The sequence below is a fragment of the Sitodiplosis mosellana genome, unplaced genomic scaffold, assembly GCF_009176505.1.
Source record: "Sitodiplosis mosellana isolate CC-2019 unplaced genomic scaffold, AAFC_SMos_1.0 Smas_scaffold_27, whole genome shotgun sequence".
Lineage (NCBI taxonomy): Eukaryota > Metazoa > Arthropoda > Insecta > Diptera > Cecidomyiidae > Sitodiplosis > Sitodiplosis mosellana.
Window position 1 is genome coordinate 17553 of NW_022595269.1, and position 14678 is coordinate 32230.

At 35.2% G+C, this 14678-nt stretch overlaps 3 protein-coding genes across 5 annotated transcripts in view; all 3 read left to right on the forward strand.

The window, feature by feature from the left end:
* LOC129568863 (facilitated trehalose transporter Tret1-like) overlaps positions 1 to 1078 on the forward strand; it is a 2832-nt gene extending 1754 nt beyond the window's left edge. The window contains exons 4-5 of the mRNA XM_055447191.1: positions 5 to 479; positions 657 to 1078. Coding sequence (XP_055303166.1) covers positions 5 to 479; positions 657 to 1050 — 869 coding nt within the window. The 3' untranslated portion in view covers positions 1051 to 1078. The remainder of the gene's footprint in view (positions 1 to 4; positions 480 to 656) is intronic.
* A 1290-nt stretch (positions 1079 to 2368) lies between these two features.
* On the forward strand, positions 2369 to 8383 carry LOC129568897 (facilitated trehalose transporter Tret1-like). 3 transcript variants are annotated; one of them, XM_055447228.1, is made up of 8 exons: positions 3198 to 3543; positions 4492 to 4851; positions 4990 to 5143; positions 5337 to 5393; positions 5781 to 5797; positions 6154 to 6308; positions 6628 to 6784; positions 6886 to 8383. In XM_055447228.1, the coding sequence occupies exons 2-8, from the start codon at positions 4765 to 4767 to the stop codon at positions 7954 to 7956; spliced, it is 1698 nt and encodes a 565-aa protein (XP_055303203.1). In that variant the 5' UTR covers positions 3198 to 3543; positions 4492 to 4764; the 3' UTR covers positions 7957 to 8383. The 3 variants fall into 3 exon arrangements, with proteins under 3 accessions (XP_055303202.1, XP_055303203.1, XP_055303204.1); XM_055447229.1 differs by having other exon boundaries at positions 3198 to 3526; XM_055447227.1 differs by having other exon boundaries at positions 2369 to 4851.
* A 2900-nt stretch (positions 8384 to 11283) lies between these two features.
* On the forward strand, positions 11284 to 12699 carry LOC129568864 (UDP-N-acetylglucosamine 1-carboxyvinyltransferase-like). Its single transcript, XM_055447192.1, has one exon. It carries the CDS (start codon positions 11326 to 11328, stop codon positions 12697 to 12699), a length of 1374 nt encoding a protein of 457 aa, XP_055303167.1. The 5' UTR covers positions 11284 to 11325.
* The last annotated feature ends 1979 nt before the right edge of the window (positions 12700 to 14678 follow it).

Genomic DNA, 14678 nt, shown 5'->3' on the forward strand with positions numbered 1-14678 from the left:
TTAGCCGAAAAGCTCAAGGAATTGAAACGAAAGCAAACTCTTAAGCCTTTTTCCATTGTGATGGCGCTGTTTTGCATCAGTGTATTCTCCACAACATTTTCAATGTCAACGTACATCGTACAGATTCTAAAAGCATACAAAATACCAATGGAACCAGATGAAGCTGCTGCTGTTTTAAGCTATGTGAATATCCTGGGCACTATTTCTTTCTTGTGTCTAATTCGATTCACTGGCAGACGATATTTGTACTTAACGATGCTGTCGGTAGTATTCTTGAGCGCGGCCGTCATTTGTGGCTATGGTTTTATGGTTCTGCCAATCGGATACAGCTCGTTCCCAGATCTATCGCCCAATTTTCCACTGGAGAATAGTGATCTTGGATACATTCCTTTTGTGTGCATAATTTTATCTAGTTTTTGCAATTTCTGCGGCATCGATTCAATGGGATGGCAAATGATTTCGGAGGTTTTCCCGTACAAGTGAGTAAAGTTTTTAAAAACAAAAATTTGAAATCTCGCCTACTGAGCAGATTTGACTGGGTTTTTGATTGAAACTAATGAATTTGCATTACAAAAATCAATTCATAAATCAAATCAAAATTCAATCCATTCCGCAGTGAAATTACTTTCAAATTAAAACCTGAACTATCATGTCAGAACTCGCGGAATAGCGACCGGAATAACGGCAGCCTTGTACTATGTGCTGCGTTTCATTGGTGCGAAAACGTTCTACAGCTTAGAAACAACGTTGTCAATGCCCGGAGTGGCTTTGTTCAATTGCATCATCATTGCCTTTGGATTGATTTTAATGTACAAAATTCTGCCAGAAACGGAAAATCGAACGCTAGAAGACATTGAAATGCACTTTTCAGACAATTCCAAGAAATTGACCGATCGAAAAATTCCAAAATTAGACTTAAGTCAAATTGGATCGGCGAAAAACAACAGCAATATGCCAACCAGACCAGTATCGATCAAAGGAATTGATGAACAGAACAATAAGAAGAGTGGAATTGGCTGTGATAACCGAAGCTTTGTCGCTGACAGTTGATTATGGTTTTATTTATTGGATTTTTTTTCCGAAATTTAATGTTTGAATATAGATTTGGTGGTATGTCACTCCTTTTTTTGGTGGATTGACCACGAAGTCATTTGATAAAATTTTGTATGTTTTATTCGATAAAAATGTTCGGAGTTTCTTTTTAATATTGAAATCTTACACCGAGTTCAAAAAAATTGTTGTCTACTGCCACAATGCGGATAAGTTTTCACTTTCGATATCGTTTCATTATATCAACGAAATCAAAGAATTACTACTCGAACGAATGTTCGTGATGAACTGTTGGTATTCTTGATGGAAATGGTTTAAATGAAATGCAAACTTTGCATAAACACATGTTCCAAAGAATATTTTATATTACCTCTCGCTTCTTTCTTTCGCGCATTTTTTCTGTTTGATTCTTCCCTCTCGCTTCTTCTGTCTAAATTTGGATTCTCTAACCGCTTCTAATTCATATGAACGAGAGAATATCTCATTGAGAGATATTTCTCCTGTTTTGTTATTTCATATCTTCTCTTCCGCGTCTTCTATCTTCCCACCACTCAATCTTGCTGTCTTGTCCCAATTCAATTGTGTTCGATTGAACAGCATTGCCTGTCATTATTATCAATGCCAACGTGCCACAACCAAATTGCGTACGCGGTTCCATACAACCTGTTTCGTATCAACAATGTTCATTAAGTTTTGCTTATTGTAATCCCAACACACGAACAGCTGTTTGCTGTTTATCGTGTGCCATTCATATCAATTAAGGCTTTTGAGATATGTTCACCAATCGATCGAATAGAATCCCATTCAATGGATTGTAAACTGCCACGGATCTTTTTTAACTCAGATCAACTCAACGGATCATTACTTCTCAATAAATATTCATTTTTGATCTCAATTGCTGCTAAGTGTATTCATACGAACATGGGCAAATTTCCGTCTCGTCGCTGTTCTCCATTCGCACAGCGTCATGCATATTCATTTAGCAGTAATGGCGTGTTATTTATTCATACGTTAACCTTTTCAATTTTACATCGATTTAGCCTTCATATTTATTTGCATTTTTTTGGCTTTCGCTTTCATTATTTGCTCATATCTTTCGCTTCTATTTGAGCAAATTTTGTAATGGTTTTGTTATTGTTTGAATTTTTTGGTCAAGTCTTTTTATCACGATCTTGCAATGATCATGTTAAAGCTTTGCACATTTATGGCATCATTGCCGTAATTAACGTCAATCAACCGAAAAATACTCGGAAGACCAGAATTTGACTTCAACAAAGAAATCATTTTATAGAAAAAAAATTATTGTATTTTTTGAATGAACATTTATTGCCATTTTTTGTTGTTGTTGAAAGAACAAGTTTTAAGATTGAATCAATGCCTAATTTAAGGAAAAATCATAACTGCATTTTTTTTTTTGAGCGGCAGAAAATTTTCCATTAATAATGAAAAAAGTAAAAACTACACAGATTTTACATTTTTTTTTTGGATTTTTTTCTTTTATTATTTATCAAAATACATTTTTATTGTTCATGTCTATCGCATCCAATATCAAGAAACCGCTTAATGGCAAACAGTAAACAAGCGTTTCTTAATATCGAAAATTATTAACCGCATTTGAAATATAAACATATTACCAGAATTGCCAGCACCCAAATTATGTAAACAAAACGAAAACGAATTGTACAATCGCCAAAAAAGTATCTCCTGACATTTTCATGCATATTTCATCATTTAATCATTAACAGCGATTCTTTTTTCGGCGCTACTGAAAATTGATATTTCAGTGAATAATCACAACTGAATTTTTCAAATCACAACTGCAAAAAAAGATAATAACTGCAGCTTAAATTAGGCATTGGATTGAATCATCGGGTTTAATCTGGTGTCTTATTCGCTACCCTTGAAAGATAGACGAACAGCGACGCTGAAAATGAAACAAGTTTCTTCATTATTTTTTTTTTGTTTCTAATTACAATTTGATTGTTAACTTTTGTCATTTAAATTTTTTTCTTTTTAATAAAAAGAGGTTTTTTTTCAGTCAAAATGCTTAAAAAAAATTTTTTTTTTAATTGTATTGAAGACTTCTTTCTTTAAATTTATCGGTTCTTCTGCTCAAACTAAAAGTTGTATATAAGAGTGAAGCCATTCGATGGGTTAAAAATCAGTCGCGAACCACGCAAAGTGAGGCTAATTTACTTTTATTAAATCACTGAACAATCCATCAATATGTTGAACACTCAATCAAATCGAAGCAATGCTATTTCATGAGTGCAAAAAAAAACGGCCTAACGAGAGACAATCGAGTGGAAAAATTTACGAACACAACAGCATTGACATTTGAATTACGAATTTAGTTGTGCTTCGGTGTCCGTTGAATGAACATTCATCTGGTTTGCAAAATCAGATTTTGTGAAGGTTTTTCGCAGTTAAGATTTCAACACACTCGAGTGTGTTGACGGTTTATTTTGTTTTAGTTGTGCGTGAGTTTGCATGGTAAATACACCAAATAAATTAATAAAAATTTGGACGGAAAATGTGGACTTTTGACATTTGATCTGAAAGTCTGAATGAAAATCTCAAACATTATTTTCAATCATCATCGATGATGAATGAAAAAAAAAATCATATTTCAATCAAAACAACAATTTAAATAAACGACGAAAATGTGGAGCAAAAAGTTGAAACGGATGTAGCAAGCAAACATTCAAATCAGATATTTGAAAGAGTCATTCCGGTTAAAGTGTTTATTAGTTCCATCCAAAGAGCATACCTGTTCATCGAAATTTTATTTAATTTTTCTCACGCGACTTTTGATATTACATTAAATGATTTTTAATTCGATTTTCTCCAAAATCAACTTTTAAGTTAGTCTAGTCTAAGTTTTCAAGTGCCTGTCTGTTAACTTGAAAAGAAATTCACTAGAGAAAAAACGCCGTTAATTTGATTTTATCGTTCAAAATTCGCATTTTTATTGGGATTGTGTAATTTTTCTCGCAAAAATGATGATGAAATGCGGCGAAAATATCAAAATCCAATTGAAAAAGTGTGTTTAAACATAAAATGTGTCAAAAATTGAGCAAAAACCGATTTGGAAATATTTTATTGTTAATCAATTACAAGTAGTATCAACTTGATTTGTTGACTTGAAAATCGTTCCATAAATATCACAAGTTCATTATGCCTCTTCGAAAGTGTTATTCGAATGGTTATTGATTCAATTAATGGAATATTTCGAATTCTTCGTCGCATTCCAATTCATCAGAATCGAGCTGTCTCTTTCAAATTGTTTTCACATTTTATTCTTGACAAGCTCTTTGTTCGCAATGTGAACAAAGTGTTCTGTACATCATAAATAAAGTCGGAACAATTCGTTTTATTAAAATTGTTACCACAATTTCCATTCTGATTTAATAACCGTGATTCGTTTGCAATTAAAAATAGAACGTCAGCATACAAATGCAATGAACGAAAATGTTGTCGGAGATAAATAACAATTGTGAACGTGCAAAAAGAGAATAATAGGAAAAAAGTGACCGAGTTAGAGAAGAGTCATTGTCATAACGCCGACCGCTGAATACTCACGCAAACCGAACATTAGCTGTTTTCAAATAAATCACCTTGACACACGTGGATGCGCTGAATTCATATAATTATTTCTGATCTTAAAAAATCTTATAAACCAGTTTTGTGCCAGATTTATTGTTTGGCTGCACGATGTCAACGACAGAAAAAAGTAACGAGAAACGATGTGAGCGGGATGGCAGAGAAAAAGTTGACAAGTTCCGGCGATTTTTAGCGCAGGTAAGAGACTGATTTTGGTTTTGATTTAGAGATAAATTTGTATGAAACAAATGAAAGATCGGCTCTTTTCCTCCTCAAATGGCTTTGAATTTCTCCAAAAATTTCGAATTCCTCTATTTTTCCATTTTCTCATTCAAGTTCTGCGCTACAACCGTTGAGAATTTGTTGTTGTTTGACATGGGTCTGTGTCATTCGTTTCCATTTATCATCATAGCAGCTCTAACTGGATTTCCGAACAAGCACAATCTGAACGAAACCCTGTCACTTACTCCCATCGAAGCGTCGTGGCTGGGTAATGAAATCGATTTGCATTGATTTATGTTATTGCATCATCCATTTATTTGATATTGTCTCGATACAATCAATAAATGATTGATTCAATCATTCGAAGCTGTTCATTTTAAACGATTCGTTTGGAAAACAAATAACGTTTCTGTTCTATAAAAAGTTTGGTTGTTAACTTGCTTTTGCTGTGTTATTTATAGCAAGCATCGGGTATATTTCTGAACCGATTGGAAGTCTATTGTCAGCACTGATCACGGGTGAGTATTAATACTTTTTCTAATGATATCGATTTGAAGAAGTGTCAATAATGGTTGATGAGTTGACTTTTTTATTTGCATTTAAATCAACTCATAAAGAACGAATGTTTAAATTGCTAATGGCTCGAGCTAATAGCTGGGTTTTTTTTTGTGTTATATTTTTTCAAATTTTTCAAAGTGTTATGGCTTTTGAATGGTTTAATAAACACATTAGTTCTATTTTGGCTTCTAATTACCCTCCAAAACTCTCCTATTAAATGCCATTAAATCATCTTTTTAATAGAGAATATTTGAAATGTGGAAAATCTAACGGCAATCAGAAGTCTTTCATAATCACAAAAATCGTTTAAAAAATTCTTTAATTCTTCAATTCTTTCATATACACAGATGCGCTGGGTCGTAAGGTAATAATACGCGTGGGCGGATCAAGTGATTAAGATCATTTGCCCAATTGCTCATTCATCCAAACATGTGTTTTAAGATTGCTGAGCATCTCAGCATTTCGTAAGGCACGGATATATCCGAGCATATCGACGACGCATACTGTATAATACAGTGGCGTGTGTTGCTACGTGCAGCAGATATATCCGTGCCTCACGAAATGCTGAGATGCTCAGCAATCTTAAAACACATGTTTGCATTCATCATCCATTGATCGCGATCAAGTGATCTATTAATCACTTGATCACGATCAATGGAATGGATCATGCCGACAAATGATTAAGTAGTGATCAATTGATCATGATTCGCCCACCTGTAGGTAGCAATGATGGTTGTCAACATTCCGCTGGTGGTTGCTTGGTTTCTCATGTACAGCGCGAGTAGTGTTTGGCAGATTTTCTTGGCTATCGTACTGTTAGGGCTGGGCGCTGGCCTTATGGAATCTCCAATAATCACATACGTTGGAGAAATTTCGTAAGCTTTGGGACTTTTCCCTTGAATTTTTTCTGCGAATGAGCACTGAGCGAAATGAGGTTGTCAGAATCACCAACATGAAGTTGTAAACGAGCGAATTCAAACCGGGGTTGGACATTTCGCAAAATTTTCTCCACATATCACCTTATAACTGAATGCAGAAAATTTTGCGAAATGTCCAACCCTGGTTGGAATTCGCTCGTTTACAACTTCATGTTGGTGATTCTGACAACCTTATTCCTCTTTGTGAATGTATTGTGACTCCAAAGAAGCTTTTTTGTCGAAAAAAAAATTGATTTTGAACTTGATTTTCTTCCAGCGAGCCGACATTTCGAGGCGTGATGATCGCGTACACGCACTTTGGATATTCGCTCGGTGCAATTTTAGTCGCTACGTTGAACATAATGATGCCATGGCGTATGGTTGGTTTGGTCTGCATGTTCACGCCAATCTTCACTACGATCGCACTTTGTTTCGTAAGTTTTTTTTCAATTATTTTCATGCTATTGGTTCAATAAAACCACAGAAAGATCCATATTTTCGAATCGATTTGTAATAAAACTCCTCTCCTAATTAGGTACCAGAAACACCATTGTGGCTTTTATCAAAGAACAAGACGGCTCAAGCTGAAAAGGCGCTCTGTTGGCTCCGAGGTTGGGTGCCAAAAGAATCTGTAGCAGAAGAGCTTCAGTCGCTTCAGCGATACAGTGAGCGTTACAAATCGTGTGAGTCGTGCATCAAAAAAGACCAAAAGTGTATTCATCCGCTGCCGACGTTAGCCGAAAAGCTCAAGGAATTGAAACGAAAGCAAACTCTTAAGCCCTTTTCCATTGTGATGGCGCTCTTTTGCATCAGTGTATTCTCCACAACATTTTCAATGTCAACGTACATCGTACAGATTCTAAAAGCATACAACATACCAATGGAACCAGATGAAGCTGCTGCTGTTTTAAGCTATGTGAATAACCTGGGCAATATTTCTTTCTTGTGTCTAATTCGATTCACTGGCAAACGATATTTGTACTTAACGATACTATCGATACTGTTCTTGAGCGCGGCCGTCATTTGTGGCTATGGTTTTATGGTTCTGCCAATCGGATACAGCTCTTTCCCAGATCTATCGCCCAATTTTCCACTGGAGAATAGTAATCTTGGATACATTCCTTTTGTGTGCATAATTTTATCTAGTTTTTGCATATTCTGCGGCATCAATTCAATGGCATGGCAAATGATTTCGGAAGTGTTTCCGTACAAAACTCGCGGAACAGCGACAGGATTAACAGCAGCGTTGAGCTATGTGCTAAGTTTTATAGGTGCGAAAACGTTCTACAGCTTAGAAACAACGTTGTCAATGCCCGGAGTGGCTTTGTTCAATTGCATCATCATTGCCTTTGGATTGATTTTAATGTACAAAATTCTGCCAGAAACGGAAAATCGAACGCTAGAAGACATTGAAATGCACTTTTCAGACAATTCCAAGAAATTGACCGATCGAAAAATTCCAAAATTAGACTTAAGTCAAATTGGATCGGCGAAAAACAACAGCAATATGCCAACCAGACCAGTATCGATCAAAGGAATTGATGAACAGAACAATAAGAAGAGTGGAATTGGCTGTGATAACCGAAGCTTTGTCGCTGACAGTTGACACAGATGATAGATATAATCAATTAGAGGCGTAATCTCGGGATAGTTCTTAATAATTTTCTTCTTTTCAATCGTAGACATTTGCCAAAAGGATATTGCAACTTTTTTGACCAGAAAAAACGCCATCTAATGCCCGTAAATTATTTTACTGTACATTTAGATGGTAGAGCTTGAACAAAAGTTCGACACTATGCATAAACTTGGAAAGAGCTTGATAAACTTGATGAAATACATATATTTTATGGTCGTTGCAATACCCTGTATGACATTTGCATAGAAAATACAAACGAAAATGGATCGATTCATCTGATTACCATCGTTTGGCGGTTCAAAAATTAAAATCATTCGAAACAATCGAAAATTTATTTTAGAAGCTTCTGTGATAATAATCAAAGCCTTTTGACATTAATAAACACAATTTTTGAAACGAATTTGTTGTCGTTTTTTCCTGCTTTTCAACTTTTTAGGAGAAGTTTTTCACAGAAAGTCAGTAAAAAAAGCAATTATGTCAATGGTCAGGAATTCAGCGAAAACAAAATGTGAATTGAACATTGTTCGCCGCTTTTCTAGAAATTCAAACTGCCGGTTCATTCAATAGGAATAATAAATAGGATAAATTGAACATAAATTTGATAACAGCGCGGTTTTTCGCGTTATTCGCTGAATAAGAGATAACTGGAAACTGTCTGGGGCAATACAGCTGTCAAAAATCGGTATTTTATTAATATATTAATAAACAACATATTTTAATAATTAATAAAAATTTTGAAACACCATATTTATTAACGTTAATAAAAAATTCATTTTATTAAAAAATTTATAAATTATTAATATGTTAATAAAGTGACAGCTGTATGGAGCAAAGGTGTTGGAAATTTCAAGCATTATAAAAACTGTGAAGACGTCAATTCTTTATCTTTTATCACTTCCGCGAAAAACCGCGAAATTTGGTGTACACCGATTTTGGTGGTTTACCTTGTTTTTAGCGGAACTGATAAGAGATAATGACCTAGCATCTTTAGCAAATTTATAGCGCTTTACAACTTCGCTCCGGACAGTTATCAGTTATCTCTTATCAGTTTCGAGGAAAACCCGACCGACCGTGGACCATTACTCATTTTCAGTAGGTTCGTTCATTTTGGAAGCTATTCAGAAGCATTCAGAAGCGCTCCGACAGATTCAGTAGATTTTCAGATTTATTAATGGTTTATGGTGGCAATTCAGTAGCGAAATTCACGTTCGGTTACCATACAGAGAGTGGACACTAGACACTAAGATCTCGACGTCGAGTGCAAAGCAATTTCAGTATCAATTTTGTGTGTTTATCGCTCGCTCTCTTTCAAACAATATTGTAAACTCGTTTGCTCTAACGTGCCAGGAAATCGAATTGGAGTGTGTACACAATGCACATTGCACACACTGATTGCACACGACAAAATTCAGCGTGGCCCCTAGGGGAATTTAACTCTTACGAGTTCAGCATGTTTTTTGCCAGTTTGCTTGATTCGCGGGAGTTCGACGCGTTCCTTGTACGTACTGACGCGCACGGTCACAAGTTTACACAAGTTTGTTTATAGTTTTGCGCGTTTTTCAAGTTGTTATTTGACAATTAAAACGCGTTTCAAGCTAAAAATCGGTTGTTTACGTGTATAAAGATTTTTCACATCCTTTCCAAAAGTTCAAAGATTTTTATAATTATAAAATGGACAAAGGAAATATTTTTAAAGAGCTGGAGAAAGTGTTGAAGAAAAAGTTAATCCAGATATAATAAATGGAACGACTGATGTGTGCGCGTCGTCCAGCTACAAGTTTGCACACGAACTCGCGCGCGTTCGCGCATGTTGTTTTAATACGGAACTTGTCAACTGAGTGGAATCATGCAAGTTCTCTGGTGAATGTAACAATTTCGTGCGCGTTTATATCATTTTTTTACAAGTTTTCACGTAGTTAAATCCCCCTAGCGTGGCCCATACATTTGTGAGCGTCAACGAGTGTTACATACATAAACTACACACTCTAAATATATGCCACACTCATTGTCGCTCACAAATGTATGGGTCACACTCATTTCTGAACGAAAATCAGTGTGATCATAACTACAGCATAGTGATTTTATTAGTGTGAATTTTTTCTTGAAATTTACTCTGTAAATCTCAATAGAAGGTTCATAGGAGCATGTGATAGATAGAAGATCAGATACATGTGTATCGTTAGTTAAATTTAGTAACTTGTCGATGTCAGACGTATAGTTCAGGCTATGAAGTATCAAAGATCAAAACATTTGATATAACATTTTATTCTATTATAATTGACTCACAAGGAAATGGTCAAAGCTCGACTTTTCCATTAAACTTTTAAAATAGAAGAAAAATTCAAGGAAAAAGTTGAAACTTCAGAAGAATTTCAAGGAAAAAAAACTTTTCTCAGAGTATTTTCGGATCAATTTGCACAGGTGATACAGGTTTTAGTCACTTCGCGACATCATCTAACTAAAAAATAACACTTTTAATTTGCAACATTATCACCACTCGAACTATCAAAAATCGAACATTTAAATTTTAGTCAGAAATTTCTAATGGACTCCTAGTTATTATCGAAAATACGAATGTTTTGTGAGTCAAATTGACTAAATCGAATTGAATAAACGCTAATGGAAACAAAATCCTAAATAACATTGACTTCGGATTCCAAAACTATCTAACAACGATATAATCGTCGTATTTGCGTTCAAAAATTTAAAAAAAAATCATGTAATACGTATTTAATAAAAGAAGCAACGCAAGAAAAAATCGATGAAGAAAGAAGAAGAATAACTGAAAGAAGGAAGGAAAAAAATCAATTAAAATCAGCATTTTTCAAATATTTGTTACATTGTTATACCAATAAAACTTAATTATATAGGTAAAAGTTGGTAATACGAACTTCGTATGAACAAATGGTTGAGTGAACAAAATAACAGCTCGATATTTAATCGAGTTTATGTCGATAATGTATGATATTTACCTTAGTTAGTTTCTGCATTGTGAAGAGCAAGGTACAGTCTTAAGCCATGTGTCAATGAAGTTGAAGTAAAATCAAACTAATATGAATCGATTTGTGTATGAAATTCAAGTTCAATTAAAAGTGGAATCAAAAACATTTGCTCATAATTTTTCTATTGCAAAATTCTACGAAATATGAGATTAGAATCGAAGACTACTATCAGAATTGGACAAAATACAAATCAACAACAATAAAAATCAAAGGAAAAAAATCGCCATAAAAAAAATTAAACCGAAAAAATCGAAATTGACCCAAAACAAAACGAAAAAAAAAAAATCTGAATTTAACTGAAATCACCATACAAAAATTCGAAATCAGTGAAACAAAAATGTCCAAATTTATCGTACGAGGTCCGGCTCGTTTAAGTGGTGAAGTGCAAATATCCGGTGCGAAAAATGCGGCTTTGCCAATTTTATTCGCTGCGATTCTGACGGAAAAACCAGTAGAATTACAAAATGTTCCACAATTGAATGATATAACCATCACTGCGAAGCTTCTGTCTCAATTGGGAGCGAGCATAAAAAGACAAAGTGGCTCCGTATTCATCGATTGTTCTCAAATCACCAAATTTTCTGCGCCTTTCGATTTGGTGAAAATGATGCGCGCTTCGATTTGGATGTTAGCACCTCTTCTGGCAAGATTCGGTCAAGCTCAAGTGGCTCTTCCGGGTGGTTGTGCAATCGGTGCCCGTCCAATCGATTTGCATATTTCCGGTCTAAAAAAACTCGGTGCTGAAATTCACCTTGAAGACGGTTTTATCAAGGCTTCCGTGAATGGTCGTTTACATGGTGCGCATATTCCAATGGAAAAAGTGAGCGTTGGTGCCACAGTGACAGTGATAACAGCAGCAACATTAGCTATTGGTGTCACAACTATCGAAAATGCCGCCTGTGAACCGGAAATTGTTGATATGGTTAATTTTTTGAATTCGATCGGTGCTAAGATCACTGGAGCTGGACGCGATAAGGTCATTATTGAAGGAGTTGAACGCTTGAATGGCGGTGTTTATCGTGTTATGCCCGATCGCATTGAAACTGGTACATTTTTAGTAGCAGCAGCGGTAAGTGGAGGAAAAATTGTGTGCCGAGGCACTCGAGCGGAGAACTTAACCGTGGTGTTGGCAAAAATTCGTGAAGCCGGAGCTGAAATTGAAGTCAGTGATAACTGGATTGCTTTGGACATGCAAGGAAAGCAACTAAAATCGGTTGATATCAGCACAGAGCCTCATCCAGGCTTCCCAACAGATCTCCAGGCTCAATTTACTCTGCTGAACATTGTTGCACTTGGCACGGGCATCATCACTGAAAATATCTTTGAAAATCGTTTCATGCATGTACACGAGCTGGCTCGTATGGGAGCACAGGTTGAACTGGAGAAAAATTCAGCAATTTGCACAGAGACAAAATATTTGTCTGGGTCAAATGTGACGGCAACCGATTTGAGAGCAAGTGCAGCTTTAGTCATCGCAGCGTGTATTGCTCATGGTGAAACGACCATCGAACAAATTCATCACATCGATCGTGGATATGAACGAATCGAAGAGAAACTTAGACGATTAGGTGCTGATATTGAACGGCAAGCGACTCGTATACGCGTGGATGGAAAGTGCTTACTAGAAGTAATCAATTTTGGATTTGAAATAATTATTTTTTTTACCCTATACAAGCGAGGTATTTGTTACGAAAAAGCCATAAATGTCTAACGCAATTGATTTATTAAAAACAGATCGCAGAAAATCCGTTGTGAAAGGTCACGTTTGCAATTTAAACAGCAGAATTCAAATAAAATGCAGCGGTCAGGTATTATTGTACTCAGCCTTCTGACTTTAAGTGACTTATCACTTTTTTTTAAATTAATAAACGCTCATTTAATTGAAAATCATTTCTTGAATTCAAATGAATTTCCGGTTCGATCAATTGAATTCAATCTGCAGCTATACTGATCACTTACTCTGGTGTATTGGATTCGATTGCAGTCTTTACTGGTATTTCATTTATTTTTACCATTTTATGGGCATTCAATTTGTTTTGCGGAAGAGGTATTTCATGGTGAGTGTTTTTATTGGTCTTTTTTTGATTTGTCTTATTGCAACATCTCTCCTCAAGCAGATTCTCTATATCCCCTTTAAAAACATTTCATTATTGTCCAAATTGAGACTTTTTTCAATCTTCTAGGTTCAATCACAGTTCCCAATCCGAAGCAATCCATCCGCTGTTCGTATTGAGCAAAAAAAAATCATTATCAACAACAAAGGTAGTCACACTGTTCAATTGGGTCGTTGTCAATGACTCGTTACTTTCATAAGACATTCTATTGATATACAAAGTCGGGGAGAAATTGTTAGTTAGGATAAACTAAATTGAAGTCTACTGATAATTGTACTAATAACAGAGTACTTTAGAATCTTCAGAAGAGATTCTATTTCTAATACAAAATCAGAGAGCAACACCTGTAATAAGCACATCTCGTAATAACAAGCATGCATGCAGTATTGTTTATTGCGAATAAACAATTTTTAGTAAATTGTTTACTATATTTGTTAATTTTTTTTCTCAATAAAATGTGTTCAATGGTTTTGAATTGTTAAAATTAAAGCGGAGTTTTTTTTCTGTACTAAAAGTCAAACAAAATTTTGACATGGCTTCCACATTTACAGGCATTTGTTTTTTACTCTCATTTAAAGATAAATATTTCTACACACGCGCCGATGTTTACGTTGAAAATTAGTTATAAATCAGCGTGGACAAATTATGGGGCATTTCATTGTTCACTTAAATGAAGTGAGACAAATGTTTGTAAAAACCAAAAACTTTTAACCAAATGACAAATGAACCAAATCAAAACAACTTATTGCTTGCATTGTCAAAACAACTTCAAGTATTGAGTGAAAATTCGAATGACAATGATTGACATGGAAATAGTAGATTCAGAACTTTAAAATTATGTATAATTGTCTAAACGCTCAGAACGATATGCAAAACACGAAAACATTATCAAATTGTATACTTGTGTACTTCTAATACTACTTCTACTAATACATTTGGAATTGTTAAGCATCAAAGCGAACTGAGCTCAGTTTAATTTGAATTTAGACATAGCGTGGCGTTTTTTTTTTGGTTATCTGTCAAAAAAATTTCACCAAAAAAACTTTGATATGAAACGAATTGTGCGTTGTTAATTGATTTGGAAGCTCGTGCCAACAACCGCAGAAATTGAATTTTTTTTTTATTCGTGCTAATGAGTTTGGGCATCATCATTGTGGCTCGTTTTGAATTTTGGCTCGTGAACTATGAATTTATTCAATTAACTTTGATTGTAAATTAACAACACGGTTCGTCGTGTGCTTAATTGAATGCAGTAGAAACCAGACCGGTGCCGGACGCTAGTTTGTTATATCGTCTATCATGATCTAATGGAAAGGTCCACTGTGTGTCTCCATTCGGTGCTCGTTTGTCATTATTTTAGCCTATGGCCACTTTTTGGAGAGGGAGATTGGGGTTGGTAGTTCCCAGATTCACTTCAATTTTCAGTAGCAAACAAGAAGGTGATTCAAATCAGTAGATCATTTCATATTGCAGCATTTCAAACCAACTTTTTCTTTCAGGAATTCAGGCAGAGGTGACTTTAGCGCACTCACACAGAAAAGAATCCCCGGAAATTTTGGGTGTTCGCCGTAAAATT